Genomic DNA, 20,496 nt, shown 5'->3' with positions numbered 1-20,496 from the left:
TGGGTGTATGGGAGGCAGTGTGTGTGTATGGGGGGCAGTGTGGGTGTATGGGGGGCAGTGTGGGTGTATGGGGGGCAGTGTGGGTGTATGGGGGGCAGTGTGGGTGTATGGGGGGCAGTGTGGGTGTATGGGAGCAGTGTGGGTGTATGGGAGCAGTGTGGGTGTATGGGAGCAGTGTGGGTGTATGGGAGCAGTGTGGGTGTATGGGAGGCAGTGTGGGTGTATGGGAGGCAGTGTGTGTGTATGGGGGGGCAGTATGGGTGTATGGGGGGGCAGTATGGGTGTATGGGGGGCAGTGTGTGTGTATGGGGGGCAGTGTGTGTGTGTATGGGGGGCAGTATGGGGGGCAGTATGGGTGTATGGGGGGCAGTATGGGTGTATGGGGGGCAGTGTGTGTGTGTATGGGGGCAGTGTGTGTGTGTATGGGGGGCAGTGTGTGTGTGTGTATGGGGGGCAGTGTGTGTGTGTATGAGGGGCAGTATGGGTGTATGGGGGCAGTGTGTGTGTGTATGGGGACAGTATGGGGGCAGTGTGTGTATGGGGGGCAGTGTGTGTGTGTATGAGGGGCAGTATGGGTGTATGGGGGACAGTATGGGTGTATGGGGGGCAGTATGGGTGTATGGGGGCAGTATGGGGGCAGTGTGTGTGTATGGGGGCAGTGTGTGTGTGTATGGGGGACAGTATGGGTGTATGGGGGCAGTATGGGTGTATGGGGGCAGTATGGGTGTATGGGGGCAGTATGGGGGCAGTGTGTGTGTGTGTGTGATATAAGGGTATGGGGGCTTTTTTTTTAATATATATATACATTTTTTATTTAAATAAATATTCTATGTCCCCCCTCCCTTCTTACCTTTACTGGGGGAGGGGGGACCTTTCCCTGGTGTTCCGGTGGGCGATTCATTGGTGGTCCCAGTGGTGAGCGTGAACTCTAGCCCACGCTCCCGGGCTAGAGTTCACTCTCGCGAGATTTGGAGCGTTGCCGTGGTAACCGCGGCAACGCTCCAAATTTCGCGAGAGGAGGACCCGGAGGAGCTGCAGCCTGACCTCCGGGTCCTCCCTCTCACTCACTCCCTCCCTCCCCCGCCGGCCACCAGCACAGTGCCTGCGGACCGGGGAGGGAGATCTGTGATCTCTCCTCCGGTCCGCACGCACATTGCAGGGCTGGAAGGGGAGGGAGAGGGAGACCGTCGGTATTCTCGGGGGGGGGCAATTGCCCCGTTGCCCCCCCCCTGGATCCGCCACTGTATAGCACATAGATTTGTATCAAAAATGTTTAAAATCTTGATTAGTTCTATACTCCTTTGTTTGGATAAATGCCATATAGCGGTACCCCCTAGTAGTAGAAGGGTTTAACCGCCAGAGACGTCCTTTTCCCAAGAGTTCGTTACACTTCAAAGAGACTTGTGGTTTAGAAAGTATCAAGGGGGTCAACAGGGTTAACTAGGGCCACACTCCTCATATGGGTGGTCAGTTGTGCGGTAGTTCTTTAGGTAAACGACCGGGCCACCTTGCTAAAGGGAATGGAAGGAGTTTATGCGAACAGACAGACGAACAAGATGATGGATATTTTAACCCTGAGCCAGGGGATCTGTCACATACCAATACGCATAAAACAAGTGATTTGGCAGTCAGTTCTGAATCTAGGGTGTTTATAGTTACAGCTAATATAACACATACTGGTGTGCGTCACCCATCCCAGCCCATGCGTGTACAATGTTGCTGAATTCTATTTGTAAAATCTTCTTATTTTCAAACTGGGTACATCGTGCCTTCTTTTGCTAATGAATGCCCGTCTACTGTTTTATTACAAGATTAATATTGAGTAAAGCCAAATCCTATTTACAGGCTCGCTATTCACCTTCCCACCATTTAAACAGGGCTCAGGAAAAAATATTGAGAACTGTTAAATAGAAATACTTTTAACTGTGAATTCAAATGTAGACATTACATTTAGGAAAGCCTACCCAGAAATATAGGATTGTTGATTTTTTTCTGTTTATAAAATTATTATTAACCAGTCCCTTTCCTTCCATAGTATGATGCTGTGCGTATAAACCAGTTGTTTGAGCAAGCCCGATGGGCTATTTTACTAGGGGAAATTGATTGTACAGAAGAAGAAATGCTAATGTTTGCAGCCTTGCAGGTACGTTATCAGTTAGTTAATATATTCATCATTCAGATTACTCTAGTTGTGTTGAATTGCTTTCACTTTCGCACCAGTCTATCTTATCTTCCTGTTGCATAGTTTATTATTTCTTTTATACACTACTTCTTCTAGACTGTAAGCTCATATGGAATAAGGTCCTTCTAACCTCTAACCGTTTCTGTATACCTTAACATGTTTTTTTATTTACTGACTGACATGAGTGCCTACAGCTCAGTGGGAAAGTAATACTTCCTGTTATGACATCACCGGGTAAGGAGGTGGAACCTAATCATTCAAATCAAAATGTGCAAAGATAAAAATCATAGATATGCTGAGAATTTAAAAGATATCTTTTCAGAGACAGCTTCTTAACTTCACAACCACTCCTATAACTGATGGGGTTTTGTGCTTAGTGTCTCTTTAAAGTAAACAGATTTCAAAAAGTGTTAACATTTCCAATATCTGTGTCTGACTTTAATATTCTAAATATAGAATCAGCTTTAGCTATCATTACTGATAAATTGATGTTGTAGCTCAGGAGTTCCCAACCTGGTCCTCAAGTGCCAACTACCAGTCCATGAGTTAGGGATTACCCTGTTGTGTCTAAAGTGCTTTTTTTTTCTTTTCTTTTTTTTTTTTTTTTTTTTAAACACCTTAGACTCAACTGGGTTATCCCTAAATCCTGGACTGTTAAGGGGTACTTGAGAACTGCGTTGGGAACCACTGTTGTAGCCGAACAAGTAATAAATATAATTCCTGTAAACATGAATGTAACATAAACCTTCTCTCCAAATATAGTATCACATTAGCAAGTTATCATTGTCCGCTGAAGCCTTTGAGTTAACAGCAGATGGAGAGACAGATGAAATAGACGCTGCTCTATCTAACTTGGAGGTTGCTTTGGAAGGAGGGAAATTAGACAAGATATTGGTAAGTATTTTCATGCCAGGGAAGCTGTTATCAGCAGATGTAATAAAATAAACTCTAGAACCGGGTTAAATGGTATAAAATGGATCTATTATGTTTTGGTCTTATTTGTTTATTGTTTTCTAGTCCTCTGGACGGTTTATTTTATTTTTACTGAATATATATTGTATATATATATATATTATTTATACAAGTTAAAATATTAAAACAATGATGATAATGTGTGTCGCTGGTGTTTTGCTTGCCATAGAGATTATTGTGACAAGCCTTTAGAATAAATAAATATGTGGTGGTGACAATTAAAACAAGCCGAGTGATAGTCTATGTAAATAAGTACAGCAGTGTTTGCCAGACTTTCTATTGTTACTGAACGCTGTACGATACGGGGAAGAAAGAAAGGAAAGGTCGCATTTATCAATGAAACTGATCTAATTATGGAACAAATTGCTAAAAGATAAAGGAGCAGTCGTCATAGCAACCGAAAAAATATTTCTGTGAATAATTTAGTCCTTATTAAATATGGCCACTATGGGGGTGTACTAACCAGATACAATTGAAAATACTGTAAATAAAAATAAACCAGGTGAAAACTAAAGTCACAATCATGATTACATATTATTTTTCTGATATGCACTATATAAGTGCAAATAAAAGCAGTCAGGATGAGACAGTACACAGAGTGACAGTATCATACAATCACTGGTAGCTGTTTGTAGAATGTCTTAAATGTCACTAATCCCACCAACAAAGTAAAAAAATAAAATAAAATACAAAGACAAACAGTACTACTGAATCATATTTAAAAGAACATTATTATTATTATTATTATTATTGCCATTTATATAGCGCCAACAGATTCCGTAGCGCTTTACAATATTATGAGAGGGGATTTAACTATAGATAGGACAATTACAAATAAACTTACAGGAAACAATAGGTTGAACAGGACCCTGCTCGATCGAGCTTACATTCTATAGGAGGTGGGGTGTAAAACACATTAGGACAGGAATTTGCAATCAAATAAGGTGGACTGCCCTTTAGGAGAGGGCAAGAGACAGGTATGTGAGGTATTGGTTAGTCTTGGAGGCCATAAGCTTTCCTAAAGAGATGGGTTTTAAGGCACTTCTTAAAAGATGCAAGACTAAGGGAGAGTCTGATGGCGGTAGGCAGGCTATTCCATAGGAAGGGAGCTGCCCGCGAGAAGTCCTGCAAGCGCGAGTTGGCCGTACGAGTGCGGACAACGGACAGGAGGTGGTCACGGGCAGAGCGGAGAGACCGAGAAGGGACATACCTATGGATCTGTGAGGAGATATAAGAGGGGCTAGAGTTGTTCAGTGCTTTATAGGTGTGAGTTAGTACCTTGAATTGACTCCTACAGCATACAGGAAGCCAATGTAAGGACTGGCAGAGGGGTGAGGTGTGAGAGAAACGACTAGAGAGGAAAATCAGTCTAGCAGCAGCATTCATTACGGACTGTAGGGGTGCAGTACGGCTTTTGGGAAGACCAATCAGGAGAGGGTTACAGTAATCCATGCGGGAAATTACTAGAGCATGGACAAGCTCCTTGGTAGTATCTGGTGAAAGAAAGGGGCGGATGCGGGCTATGTTTTTAAGATGGAATCTACAGGATTTGGCAACATGCTGGATGTGAGGCTCAAAGGTGAGACCAGAGTCAAGTATGACGCCAAGACATCGCGCTTGCAAGGATGGACTGATGTTGGTACCACAAACTTGAAGGGAGAGCGAAAGAGGAGGATCAGTATTAGGAGGAGGAAAGACAAGGAGCTCAGTTTTTGAGAGATTGAGTTTCAGAAAGCGGGAGGACATCCAGTCAGAGATGGAAGAAAGGCAAGCAGTGACACATTGCAGGACAGCAGGGGAGAGGTCTTGGGAGGAGAGATATAGCTGGGTGTCATCAGCGTACAGGTGGTAGTGGAATCCAAAAGAGGTAATAAGTTTGCCAAGAGAGGCAGTATAAAGAGAAAATAGAAGGGGACCAAGGACGGAGCCTTGGGGGACTCCAACCGAGACAGGGCGAGGGGAGGAGGTATCATTAGAAAAGGAGACACTGAATGAGCGTTGGGAGAGATAAGAGGAAAGCCATGAGAGGACAGAGCCACAGAGACCAAGCGATTGAAGAGTTTGAAGAAGGAGAGCATGATCAACGGTGTCAAAGGCCGCTGAGAGGTCAAGAAGAATTAGTATGGAGTAGTGGCCTTTGGATTTAGCTGCGATTAGGTCGTTAGTGACTTTGATAAGGGCAGTCTCTGTAGAGTGGAGAGGGTGGAAGCCAGATTGAAGGGGGTCAAGGAGAGAGTTGGAATTGAGGAAATGAGACAAACGGGTAAAGACAAGTCTTTCCAGAAGCTTTGAGGAAAAAAGGAGCAGGGATATGGGACGGTAGTTAGAAAGGGTGGATGGGTCGAGGGATGTTTTTTTTAGTATAGGTACTACAGTGGCATGTTTAAGGTCAGCAGGGACGATGCCAGAAGAGAGCGAGCAGTTGAAGATGTGTGTTAGAGAAGGCACGAGACAAGTGGAGAGATATCTGATAAGGTGAGATGGGACAGGATCGAGCGGGCAAGTGGTGGGGCGAGAGGAGCAAAGAAGAGCAGCCACCTCTTGGTCCGTAGCTGGGGAGAATGTCTGAAGGGTAGGAAAGGCATGATCTATGTGTGATTGAGAAATGTGGGGCATTTTCTGCTGATTAAAGTAGTTATGGTGTAAGGAATCTTTGGGTACACTGGGGGTGCTCTGAACAGTGCTTGCAATCTATCATTGCAATGCAAAATTCAGAGCTTATACATAATTAAGCTTCTACATTATCTGTGAAGTGAAAAGAATGTGATTTGGATGCCTGGAGAACCCATTTTTTGTCCTGTCACTAAAAAAGTAGCCTGGCAAAAATGATAAAAATTCCCACAAAGGCTCCTTCCATCATAAGCTCTACAATAAGATGTGGTAGTTATGATACTTAACGTGTCCCATTGATACAAAATACTAGCGTTAAATGAAAAAAAATGGCAAAAAACAATTCTGCAGTTTTTTTGTGATTTCTAAAATACATACCTCCTAGGGTGCCTTTGTTTGTCGTAGTTGTTGTAAATAATTAATACTGTGATAATAATAATAATAATAATAATAATAATAATAATCAAGCTAATCTGGATGTAAGAAGGTTAAACTATAAAATACATAGTTCCCTATTTTACCTTATGTAACTTTTTAAATAATCATTGTTTTACAAATAAAAAAATGGGCCTACGCAGGGGGACATATAACAAAACTTTTTTTTTAAATTACAGAGCTGCTTTAATATATATTACATCCCAGTATAAAGATAATGGAATCAATAGATAAATAATAATAAATGGGATAAAGCCAGCACTGATTGCTGACTTTTTTTTTGCCAAAATTATGTTTTGATGATGGTGTGAGTCACATTGCCTTCTTTGTAAATTTAAAATGTTGTTGTTTTGTACAGGAGGATATTACAGACATTCCCAAACTTGCAGATAATCTGAAACTTTTCAGGTATAGTAACAACATAAATATATTCTAAGTATCTTGTATCGTACTGAAATAGAAAATGTTTAATGTTCTTTGATCTCATGCACACACAGACTCTCCACAGCTACATACCCTCAAACCGCAGTCCATCCCAATCTCAGGAGCTCAGGCACAGGCCTGCCATCAGAAATGTTGGGGCTCATGGTTGTCACCCGCTGATGGCGGCCCTGGTCCAAGGCCCTCCTCTTCAATATACTACACAGCAGGGGCCCGCGGTGGTTTATATATATATGCACATTAGGGGTACAGGGTGTGGACACGCCGGGCCCTGTACAGCTATATTGCTTGTAAACCCCTGATGGCGTCCTTACTCAGTTTCACCAACATCATTTGAAGTCCTCTGTTTGTCCTCAATTCAAAATCTCGTCTAAAAGACTTCACTAGGGCTGTCGATAGTTCTTTCCTGTCTGTCTCTAATCCTTAAAGGCCTTCTTTTGTAGGTAAGATGATTGGCTAATAGTGGCATAACTAACATAGAAAGGGCCCTGGTGCAAGAATTATTTAGGACACCGCCCATCGCAAGCAGGGGCGTATTAGCCGCGAGGCAAACAAGGCATTTGCCTTGGGCGGCATTTTCAAGGGGGCGGCAAAAAAAGCCGCCCCCAAACGCCCAGGGCAAATGCCTTGTTAGCCTTGCGGCTAACTGACATGCCGTCTGGGCGGGCGGTCTGCTGGGCAGTGCTGGCGGGCGGGCGGGCGGCGAGGGAACACTTCCTCTGAGCTCTCTGCTCAGCTCCCTCGCGCGCCACCTGCAGAGTGAGGCTGGGAGCCGGACTATGATGTCATATTCCGGCTCCGCCTCCCAGCCTCACTGTGCGGCGCGCGAGGGAGCTGAGCAGAGAGCTCAGAGGAAGTGCTCCCTCGCCGGCCGCCCGCCCGCCCGCCATTACTGCCCAGCAGCCACTGGACCACCAGGGAGAAATAGGACCCCCCCCCCAGCATTCCCAAAGGTAAGGAGGCTGGGGGGGGTAAATTTAAAAAAAAAAAGTGTTAAATATGTGAGTGAGTATGTGTGTATGTCTGTTAGTGTGTGTGTGTGTATGTCTGTTAGTGTATGTCTGTTAGTGTGTGTGTGTGTATGTCTGTTAGTGTGTCTGTGTATGTCTGTTAGTGTGTGTGTGTATGTCTGTTAGTGTGTGTGTGTGTGCGTGTATGTCTGTTAGTGTGTGTCTGTTAGTGTGTGTGTGTGTGTGTGTGTGTATGTCTGTTAGTGTGTATGTCTGTTAGTGTGTGTGTATGTATGTCTGTTAGTGTGTGTCTGTTAGTGTGAGTGTGTGTGTATCTGCTAGTGAGTGTGTGTCTGTTAGTGAGTGTGAGTGTGTCTGTAAGTGTGTGTGTGTTTCTGTTAGCGAGTGTGTATTTCTGTTAGCTAGTGTATGCGTATCTGTAAGTGAATGTGTGTGTGTGTATTTAGAAGGCGGGGCGGGGGAAGGGTGGGGGTGGTGCGGGCGGGGGGAAGGGTTGGATGGGGGTGGCGCGGGCGGGAGGGGGGCACTGAGTTTTGTCCTGCCTAGGGCAGCACAAAACCAGGATACACCACTGATCGCAAGTATGGGCAAAAATTTATCTACATCAGTTATACAATGCTAAATACAATGCTCTACCATTTGTCCATCCTTACAGGTTTGCCTTTTGCACTGAGTAGTGTTTGTGTGTTTGAATGCAATTTTGTATGGAGTATGCGTGTTTAAATGTAGGTTGTGTTTTCATGTAGTGCTAATGTTTGAATGCAAGGGTGTGTTTGTGTGTAGTGTTGGTTTTTGAATGCTGACACACATACATATGCACACACTGACCCACATACATATGCACACACTGACACACATGCAGATACACAGACGTACACACTGACATATATACAGGTACACATATACACACACTGACACCCATACATACACACAGACTGATAAATATGTACACTTTTTTAGACACCCTTTAGTTGCTTATTTTTTGGATGTAGAAGAGTTGCTCCAGTCTGATGGCTGAGGCTATTGGGAGTCAGAGGCAGGCTGGCTCTCTCAGTTCTCTCCCCCCTCCTCTCCCTCCCGAGCTGCTCAGTCTCTGCTAGCTAGGAGGAGACAGGTTCTCACTTCTTCCCAACGCCGCCGGTCACACTGTAAAAGGACCGCCACACACGACTGGGCCCCTGATAACACATGTCCATTGGGTGGCTCTAAGTGGGCCACCTAACAGACGCTCTCAGCACGCGGGCCCGGTGTGGCCGGTATTTCCGCCGCTGGGCTAACAAACGGATTCCTTTTCCTGTAAAAATCCCCCCCAATCTCATCCTCGTGTCACATAACGTATCCCTCTGTCTGCACTGAGTCTGTTTCACATGATTCAAAACTACAGATACCATTTGTCATATAATTAGCATAATTACAATATATTGCTAGTAGAGCTCAATGTCTGTCTTCCTTTCTCTATAATTTGTAGCTTCCCCTATAACATTTTATGTAATTACACCCCTGTTTCCTTTTGTAAGCTCGCTTGACTAAGACCTTCATGTACCTGAATACCTGAATCCCAAACATGTTTCACCACAATTACGTCCTCACTGTACAGCACTAAGGAGTATGTTAGTGCAGTACAATAATAGAAAAACTGATATTAACTATGAACTGCTTACCCCATCCTGTGCAATTTGTATTATTTGTCTGTAGAAAGTGCTGACAGTATAGTTGATTTTGAATATATTGTATATGTATATGTTTGTGGAATTGTTTCATGACTGCAGTGGCTATTAGTACAAAGTAATGCAGAAACTAAATTGGTGCTATATCAATGGCAATAATAATAATAATATTTGGCTGAACAGGCAATGTTATATGGAAATATAAAACATCACCTGACACTCCATGTGGGGCAGGGGAACGTGTTAAACAGTCATATTGCAGGACAGGACATATTGATGGAGGAAAAACTATTTGACCCACATATCATTGACTGGAATGTGTCCCCCCCCCAATAGTTATTACATTTTACTCAATCCCACTGCTAATAGGATGGGAAAGAAACCGGTGGGCAGATGCCCAGCTGGATAACTTATTTCATTATTTAACCCCTCACATGCTGGCATTGGATAGCGGTATGGGAAAAATGAAATTATCATCAGGCTAACTGTGTGCTATAGAATTGAACATACTTTATATGTCATTCACTAATTAGTCGAAAGTTCTGCAATTAGTTTATATCTAGTAATTTACAATTCTAAATAACATGCTACAAATCAGACTCTACGGAATTAATAGGCAACATTATTAGAATAGACTCCAACTATGAAAATTCTCATTTAAATCACCATGTACAAAGTCTTGTTTTAGCATCATCAGCCGTGTTACTAATAGAGGGATGCAGCTCCATTTGACATAAGTCATTTTCATTGGTGTAGGGATATTTATATTTTGTAAAAGTAACAATGTATTTTTTTACATTTTAAATCAACCATTTATTACACAATACAAACGTAACAGATATGGCACAAAACACAATTTCTTTCCTCTAGTGAAACCCTTGTAGGTAGTCAATTATAGTGATGTGTGCATTTTACCAGGTAATGTGCTCACCCAGATTGATCATGCTTTATGATGTGCCTGGGTACACACGGCCCACCCCTTGTACACACCTAGGTTATCTTTAATATATAATTGTGTGAAGAACAAAACCATAAATGTTCCAGCGTTCAGCCTTATTCAGTTGCATTCATACTTGTCATGTTTAGAGGCGGCTTGAATTGTGTTTTATGAGCTCTGTGAATTGCAATAATTACAGAGTTGTCCATCTGTCTAAACCAGGTGGCCTCGCACTAGTAACAGGCAGGAAATGTTTGGCTGTTTACAATATGGTTATAAATGTGTTAAAATTAAGCTATAAAGTTTCGGTTTTAATCTTTAAAGGGCACCGCTGATAAGAACTTTCTGTTTACCTTTCAGGCCGAAAAAGCTAACATTAAAAGCGTACAAGCAGTATTGGTTTGTGTTTAAAGATATATCCATATCTTATTTCAAAAGTAAAGAAGCAGGACATGGAGAACCCATTGAGAAGTTAAATCTTCGAGGTGAGTAATGTCTACATTTGATTGCACAACATTCCATACTAAGGCCCTTTTAAACTTTATGATTACAGTCCTCAAGTTCCATTCAATTGCTGGTGCCACCTCGTCAGAAACCTAGCTGAATGTCCCACCCATTCTATGTGATCATGCAATTCCCTTCCCTCCATCTATCACTCACCCATTCTATTCAGCTATCTTGCTCATTTCCCCCAGTGGGAGCAGCTGTGTTCCTGAGTATTCTATACACTGCAGTTGGTCTGTCTAACTGTTTGGATGGCATTTTGTTGCAAGACAAATACTTTCGTAATTATAGGGAAGTATATGACAGCTTGTGCTGCAGTTCTACCTGTTTTACTGGCATTCATGCGTTTAAAAATGACTTCTTTATTCCTGTTTATTTCTGTTGTGACTGCAAATATGTTATTTTGATAAGATCGTAAAACATAGTACATAGCTGGTTAGTGTTTGTTTATATTGTGTGACGTTAAATCCAAAGAATTCATACTATGTAAGGGAGCATGGAAAGGATAATACATACAAACAAACCATATATTTAATCCAACTCCCAACGAGGACCATATTAAATAATCATTAAATCATGCAGCTTGTGCCATACATAGATATGTAAACGTTGGTGTGGGTGTAAAGTACATTTGTGGTTTTAAGGTTAAGGCTTTTTAAAATTTTCCCATATCTCCTGTTCATTACATAAAATAGGTGAAGCTCCAAAAATTTAAATATGCAAATTAATCTATGTACAGTGTAGCGAGAACTACATTATAATATATGTATACACACACACACACACACTATACATACTGTATAAAATATGTGTGTAAATAAATTCAGAACTTTTTAGACCAATACACATAAAGATCTTTCACCCAAGGGCTCCTACATATAATAAAATAATATTGTTATATGAGTAAACATAAAAATATAGCAATTTATTCATTCATTCATCACTATTTATATTTAAAAAAACAAATATGATAAAAGTAAAAGTAGGTCCTTGTAATTATTCTCCAGAAGGAGAAATATTTGAAGTGTACAGGGTAATCTGTAGCGGTCTCACTCTGACAAGAGCAGGGTTAGAAGCCGGAGTCTGTTGTCTGTAGATGTCTTTGAATTAAGCTGAAATAGACAGGGTCCTCAGAAGTGGGCAAGTAAAGGCATGGCGTGATGGTCATAGATGCTACAAAATATAACAACAAATCGCACGGGTCGTCCTTATACAGTAACATTTTAAAATTAAATTCTAATAAAGAGCAAAGATATCATTGACAAATCTGCTTAATGTATTTCGCAGGATGTGAAATAGTACCTGATGTTAACGTGTCACAGAGAAGGTTCGGGATTAAATTATTAATACCTTTTGCAGAAGGAATGAATGAATTACACTTGCGTTGTGAAAACGTAAGTATAAACAAACCATATTTTGTTGTGAAGTGTTTTAGTAAGGTTACAGGATTCGCATACGCACACAATATTAGGCAATTTATTTTAAATGGATATAGATGAATTCATGAAAAGGAATACTTCGTGCAGAGAACAAAAATGTGTCTTTGCATAATATCACTCAATTTGGTAGGGGAGTAAACAGTTTTTGTCTGTGTTTTTCTCCTGTTCCTGTTAGTGAGAATGCAGTATTCACAATTCCTGTTAAGCAGTGGAATTTACCGAAAATTGTCTGTTGTAGGTACTTGGGCATGTGTGTACAACCCCTGACCAGTTTATAGTTTATATATTTTTCTTTGTTAATAAACATTTTATTAGGTATTTTCATTAAATAAAATTAAGCAAATTTGACAATATAATACATTGTAGCATTACCTAATGATTAATAAAAAGAAAGTTATGTGATTATAATATATATATATTGTAAGGACAAGCAGAATAAAAAGAAGGTTAACGATTTTAGGACAAGAATTTTTGGTTATCCCATGTGGGTTTGGATTCTAGATTCTGCGATTTCATACGTCATTTAAAAGAGGCTTTTTATTTTAATAATAGAATATGAACAGTAACTGATCCTTTTCTTTATTTTCTAGCACTATATATTGATCACCATAGGATTATACACATGCGAACAATAGATTGTTTGCATATAATCTCAACGAATCCCTTCTTGGATTCCACCATACGCTGTGCACATCCACCGTCAAAATAGGGGTTGTTTCCATACCTGTTGGGGAAAAGCAGCCAATAAGCATTGTAGATGCCAACATCTGGTATTTGCGTGTAGCTAAAAATACCAACAGGTTTAACCCCCTAAGGACACATGACATGTGTGACATGTCATGATTCCCTTTTATTCCAGAAGTTTGGTCCTTAAGGGGTTAAAGGAACACTGTACTTGCTATAACAATTTCATCCAAATGAAGTTGTTATAGTGCCTGCAGTTGTTCCCCCTTCTTAGTTCTTAGTTTAACTAGTTAGAATGTTTGGAAGTGCATCTTCAAGCAACAACTCCAAGCCCTCTGGATATGAGAGCTGGGACTATTACTTCTGGGCCCTCATATCCTAAAAGTCTGTGATGTCATATGCGCATGCGCAGTGCCATCTCGGTTTGCTATAGATAATTATTGCATGCAATGATTCACAAGGCAGAATTGAAGGTGGCATTGGATTGGACCGTGGCAGTGCCAAGAGAGACTCGGCGCCGGAGAAAAGGTAAGTATATTATTTATTTACATTTCTTAGTTGCAGCCTAAAACTAACTAGTGACATTTAGACTGTAGCATTTGGAATACAGATTTGTAGTCCTAACTATATAGTGTCCCTTTAACTGGTCAACTTCTACATTTAACACCTGCACACATCTTACAATTGCCTCTACTGATACCACCCACCATGAAGAGTTTACCACTTTTGCAATTTAATACCAAGAAACTAAGGGGGAAAAAAGCTACATTTTCCGATTTACTGCCATAGCAACTCCACCAGGACACTATAAAAGGTTCACCTGGCCCATGAACACTTTACCTTCAATTGACTGAGGAAGTTGGTCTCAGTGTTTTCATACACCTTGAGGGTTTAACCTTTTTTTTTCCCCAATGTTCTATAGGAAACGCAATATGCCAAATGGATGGCTGCCTGCATCCTGGCATCCAAGGGAAAAACAATGGCAGATAGCTCGTATCGACCCGAAGTACAAAGCATCCTTTCATTCCTGAAAATGAAAAACAGAAATAATACGTCTCAAGTACCCACTGACATGGAAACGGTGGATATGAAACCAGAGTGCTTTGTTTCACCAAAGTATTCAAAGAAATACAAATCCAAACAGGTATTTAACTTTATATTCATGGTCTGTTTTAATAAGTAAGTAACTCTCAATAAGCTCCTACTGACAGTGGAATTATAGTAGAAATTACTAACTATACCTTTTCTGCAAGTATTGTGGGTATTGGGCCGATTCCACATGAACATTGTCATCTACTAAAGACAACACATCTGTCACTCAGGGAAAATATATATATATATCTTACTCACTCTTAAAACCAGGCTATATTTTAAAGGGACCCTCCAGACCCCTAAACTTTAAATGTGAAGAGTGTGTCCTCTTTTCTTAATTTTACAAAATGTGCAGCTTTCATTAGAAACAGAAACTTTGATCATTTAATCTTGTTACGTCCCCTCGCTGTCAATCAGACAACACGTACTATTACTTCCTGGTTTGGTTAGCTCAGTGGAGCTAAACTCAAGATGCAGCAATTCCCCAGAGCACCTGCCTAGCAAAGTCTTCTCATTGAGCTGGATTGGCAAGTATGTGATTGGGCAGCCAGAGAAAGTCTGGGTGGGGTTAGAAGGGGATAGTTTGCATAGGCTTCAAACAATAGATCTACAGCTTCTGCAAGATGTTTATAGATATACTATTAAAAACATGTATGCAGATAATTATTCCTTTTTTTCTTTGTTGGTATGTCTACTAAACAGTGATTTTTTAATCTTTGGGAAGTAAAGTGTCCCTTTAACATTGCTTGAAATTAAATAGTTCAGACCTTTCAGCAATATATTTGTAATAAAAATTTGAACTTAAAAGAAACATTATAGCGTTATCCTACCTATTTAGATTAATTTTTTTTTTTAAATGTACTCACCTTTACTACCCTGGTGTGCTGGTGTGCTGGTGTACTCTCAGTCAGTCCAATGCGTTGGTTTGTGCGCATGCGAGGCATATCAGCATCCCTACTGGGAGGATTCATTGTCCCCATGCAGAGAGTGGAAAAGTTAAACATCATTCCTGAAATCTTTGCATTATAGAACCCATGATGTCCCTCTAGTGGCTGTTCAAATGACAACCACTAGAGATGGACTTAAGCAGCAACGTAAATACTGTCTTTTGTCAGAAAAGGCAGCGTTTACATTGCTCAGCCTGCACAGACAGACTCTAGACATCAGAATAGCTACTTTAAGCTGTAGTGGTTCTGGTGCCAATAGTTTTCCTTTATGTTAGCTTTCTTAGTGCTCAACATATTTCCCAGCATTATTTTAAAATCTTTTCATTTTATACTGCCCAGTTAGCCAGTTTTTAAAACTTTATGAAAAGCTTTACATTGCGTACATTATACTAGATCAAAAATAAATGTGCCCATCGATTATCTTGTACTATGCACAAACAAGGGTCCAGTTAGTCATGTCCCCAAAAATATTAATTTGCGTCTGGTTTGACCCAATATTGATCAGAGGTGTAATATTATGTGAAAATGTTAGATTAGACATGTAACTAGATTTTAGATGTTTGCCTTTTCTTCATTGCCTAATTTTGTGCAGAATGCACAGAATATCATATTGTCTACGGGTGTTTCGGTCAAGATGTCATTCTACAATTTATAAAATGCTATGGACATTTTTAGATCTATTACCCAATGTCCGTAATTATTTTCTCATACATCTTTATAATCGGAATCTTTACATGGATATATATGTTTGGAATTATTTTTACAGTTGGCATCTCGCATTCTGGAAGTACAGCAGAACATTGCACAAATACCACTCATTGAAGCCAAACTGAGATTTATTCAAGCATGGCAATCTCTGCCAGAATTTGGACTGGCCTATTATCTCGTAAGGTAGTTTAATTTCCTTATCTTAATGGGCATATCTTATCATTCACTGTACAATATTGCAATTCAACTTAATATATATTTTTTGTACAATTTTTACAGGTTTGTCGGGAGCAAGAAAGATGATCTTCTTGGTGTGTCCTACAACAGACTTATAAGAATTGACATTGCAACCGGGGACCTAATTACAACCTGGAGATACTCAAATATGAAGCAGTGGAACGTACACTGGGAAATGCAGCAGGTGGGCTTAGAGAATCAATAGTATCTCAGTGTTTGTAGATCATCTGATTGTTCCTCTCGGTTGTTTGTTGGTAGACTTTCACCTTTGTCCATCAATCTACAACTAATAGCCTTAATGTGGCTCTGTAACTTCTTTATCTTTTACCTCGCAAGACCTTAGGGTAGCCTCACTAAACACCCAACGCTCACTCATGAACCTCAGACCTACTGCTACTTACTTTTTTTTTATTTCCTACTTGGTCTTCATGATTGGCACCACCGTCTTGAAAAAATAGTATTGATGGGTCTTTTTCTCATCCCATACTCCAAAATTACTGCATTTTTTTCCTTTACTAACCTATAGCTGCTACTACACATGTTCATTCTTTTGTATGTTTTTACAGACCCTAAATGGTTAAAAATTGGTTTACGTGACGTGCTTACCACACGTAGCTTTGCTAGTGCCCTACCTTATTTCCGAAATACCATTTTTAGGGGTTAGTTCACTAAACCATTAACAACAGAGCTGCATGTTTCAGGTTAAAAATAGATAGGTAGATTTTTTTTTGCAAACTTGGCGATTTTGCCCTAATATGTGACTCCCCTCTAATTCTCTCTCCAGAAATCTAACATTTGTCAACAGCCCTTTTAGTTCTGCTCCTGTGTGTTTCTGATCCACCTGTTCTGTGCCCATTAGTTGTTTTTTCTCTAAATATAAAACCAGGAGGGCTGCACTCACCTGAACATGTTGGTAAATCAGTGAGTGGGTTGGATCTTGAATGTTGATTTTCTCTAAATCACTCAATTCCAATCTTTTTCTACTGTTATCGCAAGCCGATTGCATAGTTAAAACGTTGCTTACTACATAACACTTTTTTTGTACATTTTAAACACTTTAAGACTTTGTTTCTAATAGAGAACAATGCCGTACAATGTCAATCAAAAAAGCATGATAATAGCACATCCACCAGAAGTCAGAGCAAGAATAGCTGTTAATAATTATTAAATATTGAAATAAAATACATTTAATATACATAATTAAATGTTTAGTTTTTTTTGTTTGTTTGTTTATTTAAAAACCTATGTCAATGCAATTCCTCAATAAAATTTAATTCAAAACAGGATAAAAAAAAACAGTATTAGCAAATCAAATAATACAGGTCCAATCACATACAACATCGTACATGCTCTCAGAGAGACTTCAACTTCTGCACCAGAACTGGCGCCATGATGATGAAACCCACATGGTTGGAACTGCAGTCCATGGCTGTTTTCTGATCATGGATCATTTTGGATCACAGCCCCCACAGCCAATGCTTTGGTTTTAAAAAAGCTGTTTTAAAAACAGTGTCTATTCCTGAGGACATCTACAGAAATGCAGAATGAAGTCTGACACACGATGCCGGTCTGTGCTCATTTGCATGTCGAGCTGGGAACTCTGGGATAGTTGTGGAAACATGATTACTCGAGTTTCTGTACCTGATAATTTGAGATATGCTGGTGATACATAACAGCATTTTATTTTCATTTTGTTTGTTTTTTGGTGAATGGATAGTGTTAAACTGTCCGTAATCCCAAACACTAGAAATTCTTAACATTCCTTGTCACTGGAAGATTGTCAGACTCGTTATTTTATTTTTTAGTAAGAAAGATGTTTCTTTGGCTATCGGCACATTCTCAATAAACTGGACAAAATGTGCTAATGTGGATTATCACCAGTCCACCTCACTGACTGAAACAGGATTTTTGGAAGGATAATTATTCAATTTACGTAGCATAGCATGTTTAGTAAGCTATTGCAGACTTGTGCGAAAATTTGTTTAAGCCAGTTTGTCGGAATCAAATCCCTTTCAGTCAACAATTGAAGAAAACAATTTGTCCCGGATTTAACTGTGGAGTCTTATCCACTGAATAAAACTCCTCGGGTAAATCCCAGACAGAACAACTCTTTTGGCATGGATTAAGAGGAATTTAATTTGGATGAACCAGCTGAAACAAAGTTTTTGCACGAGTCTAATCTATAGAGGATATATAAAATATTACATTATAATCTGCATGCTACATTTGAAATTAGTTATTCATTTATGGATTGTTTACTAAACAAATTAACTCTCCATAAAATTAGTCATTTTTTAATTAATTTCAGCCAAGGCACACAATTAGATCACACAGTGAGGTATTCTCACTCAAGTGTGGACTGATAAAAGATTTGCCAGTTTGAAGACAACATGGTGCCTTTGGAAAATCAAATTCTTAACAGATTTTATGGATTCTATGTTGACTGTTTTTGGATATTTTAGTTAGTTACCAAATTTCTGCAAGTCAATGTTTAGTGCACAGTATGCACACAATTGTAAAAATGTACACTTTATGAAATCAGTTGTTATCCACATCATGTTCTAGCAATTTAGATGATGTTCTCCAACGTGGCTTTCAATACATCAACATAAGCAAGTTTTGCTTTAATTCTGTATGTATTTGGTTTTTTTTTGTTTTTTTTGTTTATTGTTTTTTAAAAAGTTTTTGTAACATCAAACTGAGGAACTCAAAATATCGAGTACAGATCAGGACTACCTGATTGAAACTGTGACCAGTCATGACAATCTATAAAAGTACAATGAAAGAAGAATCTTTTATTTTTTCTTATTTTCTATTTTTCTGATTTTCATTTATTAATAGTAATTGAGCTGATGCAATGAAAGTATACTTAATGTACTTGCATTTTAATAATATATAGTATTGCTTGATTCATTTCCCATTATTTATTTTTCAGGTTACCGTTGACTTTGATCCAAAAATAACCGTTGTCTTTAAATGCCTGAGTGCAAACTGCAAAGTGGTCCACGAATATATAGGGGGTTATATTTTCCTCTCCACTCGCTCCAAAGACCAGAACGAAACTTTGGATGAAGATCTTTTCCATAAACTTACTGGAGGCCAAGAATGAGCCAAGTAATAAGCTCAAACTCTGCTTAATAATTATATTGGCCAAAACAACAGACAATTAAGAGCACCCAGTCATTACTGTGGAATTCAAGATATAGAGTCTGTCAATGAACTATTCACATGTAACATTGTATACTATTATTCTTTGTAAGTAAAACTCAGGTCAAGTTGGGACTGTTTCAAATACTGTTTGTTGGTCCTTCTAACTCTCAGAGGTATCTTCAAGTTCTGATGTCTTTCCATCACTTCTCTAAAGCATTCCAAGATGTTTACTGAATTGCTAATGTTCCCTTCAGCTGCCAATCAGGGCCTAATTCTATTTGTACAGTTATATAAGGTAGTAACAGTGGCTACTGTTACCTGATCTCACAGGTAGTTGCCACGCACGAGTTGGTAGACAACTTTCACCCAACACTGGATGTTTTTTGCAGTAGGTCACATATACACAAAATTGTGACAGGTAGAAAGCAGCAAATGTTATGTAAAATATTCTGTGCGTATTCTACAGAATTTAAAATAGTTTTTTGTCTGTGTGATACGAAACGTACCCATTTACACACATAAATGCTGATAACATCCCTAAAAACCAACACACTGTCAGGTTCGTTTTTGCCATTGCTGGGTTTGGTTTATTTTCTAAACTGATAAAGCCATATTTACAGCAAATCCTTTCTGATTTTTATGCTATTTTTACAGTTTGCATTGGTGCTAGTGGGGTTTTGAAAGCATTGGTTAAAGTATGTTTTGGTATTCGTCCGAATAAAATTCACAGCAATCATCTAATGAACTGATTCAAAAAAATTGGTTTGTTCTTTAAACATTTCTGAATAAACTGAATGCTATGAATTATCTAATCCTAGAATTGCCATGAAGTTTATTTGGAAATTTACTTATAACAAATTTCAATACATGTCTACTCCATACGTGTTATCATGTACATAACAGTCATTTGCCTAGGTGAACCTAAACACAATAAATGTTCCCTATCAACCACTAACCCCATATCACAAAATTAAGTACTAAATATGTGGAGTTCACTGCACTGTATATTTAAAAATGTTTTATTAAAAAAAATTAAAAAATTAAAATATTGTTTTAGTGTTTTATGAGTTATTTGCTTCCAATGTGATGATCTCTGATGTGTTAGCAGACACAATGAAGGAACAAAAAAAAGCTCATACATTTTTCACCATTTAATGCCATATTACAGATGTGCAATTGTCTAAGATTTGACTTTGTAAGATAGTAAATGCTCATTGGCAAAGACTTGGGATTTGGTCACTACACTGAAATTTTGGAGAACTGACAAGTTTACAATTCCATAGTCACTTGTCTATATTTCTTAGTTGAAAGTATGAAAACTTTAGATTGTTATAGTAAAAGTTTGAAAATAATGATATTTAGACAGAAGTCTGTAGCAACGCCTATGTAGCTAGATTGTAATAATTATTAAAGAAATTGATCTACATCACATCTTTCTGAATCTCAACACGATCACAGCATGTCTGTAACAGTTACACAAACATTTTTATGGACATATTAAATATTAAAAATCATATCAC

The 20,496-nt window shown here is 39.2% G+C and overlaps 1 protein-coding gene across 1 annotated transcript in view; it reads left to right on the top strand.

The window, feature by feature from the left end:
* The window catches only part of FERMT1 (FERM domain containing kindlin 1), a 33,291-nt gene extending 13,290 nt beyond the window's left edge, over window positions 1-20,001 (top strand). The window contains exons 6-14 of the mRNA XM_063444003.1: window positions 2,036-2,143; window positions 2,945-3,076; window positions 6,558-6,607; window positions 10,576-10,700; window positions 12,007-12,113; window positions 13,765-13,986; window positions 15,648-15,772; window positions 15,869-16,010; window positions 18,762-20,001. Of these exons, the coding sequence (XP_063300073.1) occupies window positions 2,036-2,143; window positions 2,945-3,076; window positions 6,558-6,607; window positions 10,576-10,700; window positions 12,007-12,113; window positions 13,765-13,986; window positions 15,648-15,772; window positions 15,869-16,010; window positions 18,762-18,935 (1,185 nt within the window). The 3' untranslated portion in view covers window positions 18,936-20,001. The remainder of the gene's footprint in view (window positions 1-2,035; window positions 2,144-2,944; window positions 3,077-6,557; window positions 6,608-10,575; window positions 10,701-12,006; window positions 12,114-13,764; window positions 13,987-15,647; window positions 15,773-15,868; window positions 16,011-18,761) is intronic.
* The last annotated feature ends 495 nt before the right edge of the window (window positions 20,002-20,496 follow it).

This window comes from Pelobates fuscus, chromosome 2 (genome assembly GCF_036172605.1).
Source record: "Pelobates fuscus isolate aPelFus1 chromosome 2, aPelFus1.pri, whole genome shotgun sequence".
Taxonomy (NCBI): domain Eukaryota; kingdom Metazoa; phylum Chordata; class Amphibia; order Anura; family Pelobatidae; genus Pelobates; species Pelobates fuscus.
The sequence above is the reverse complement of the archived record's forward strand: the minus strand, read 5'-3'. Positions and strand labels throughout refer to the sequence as shown.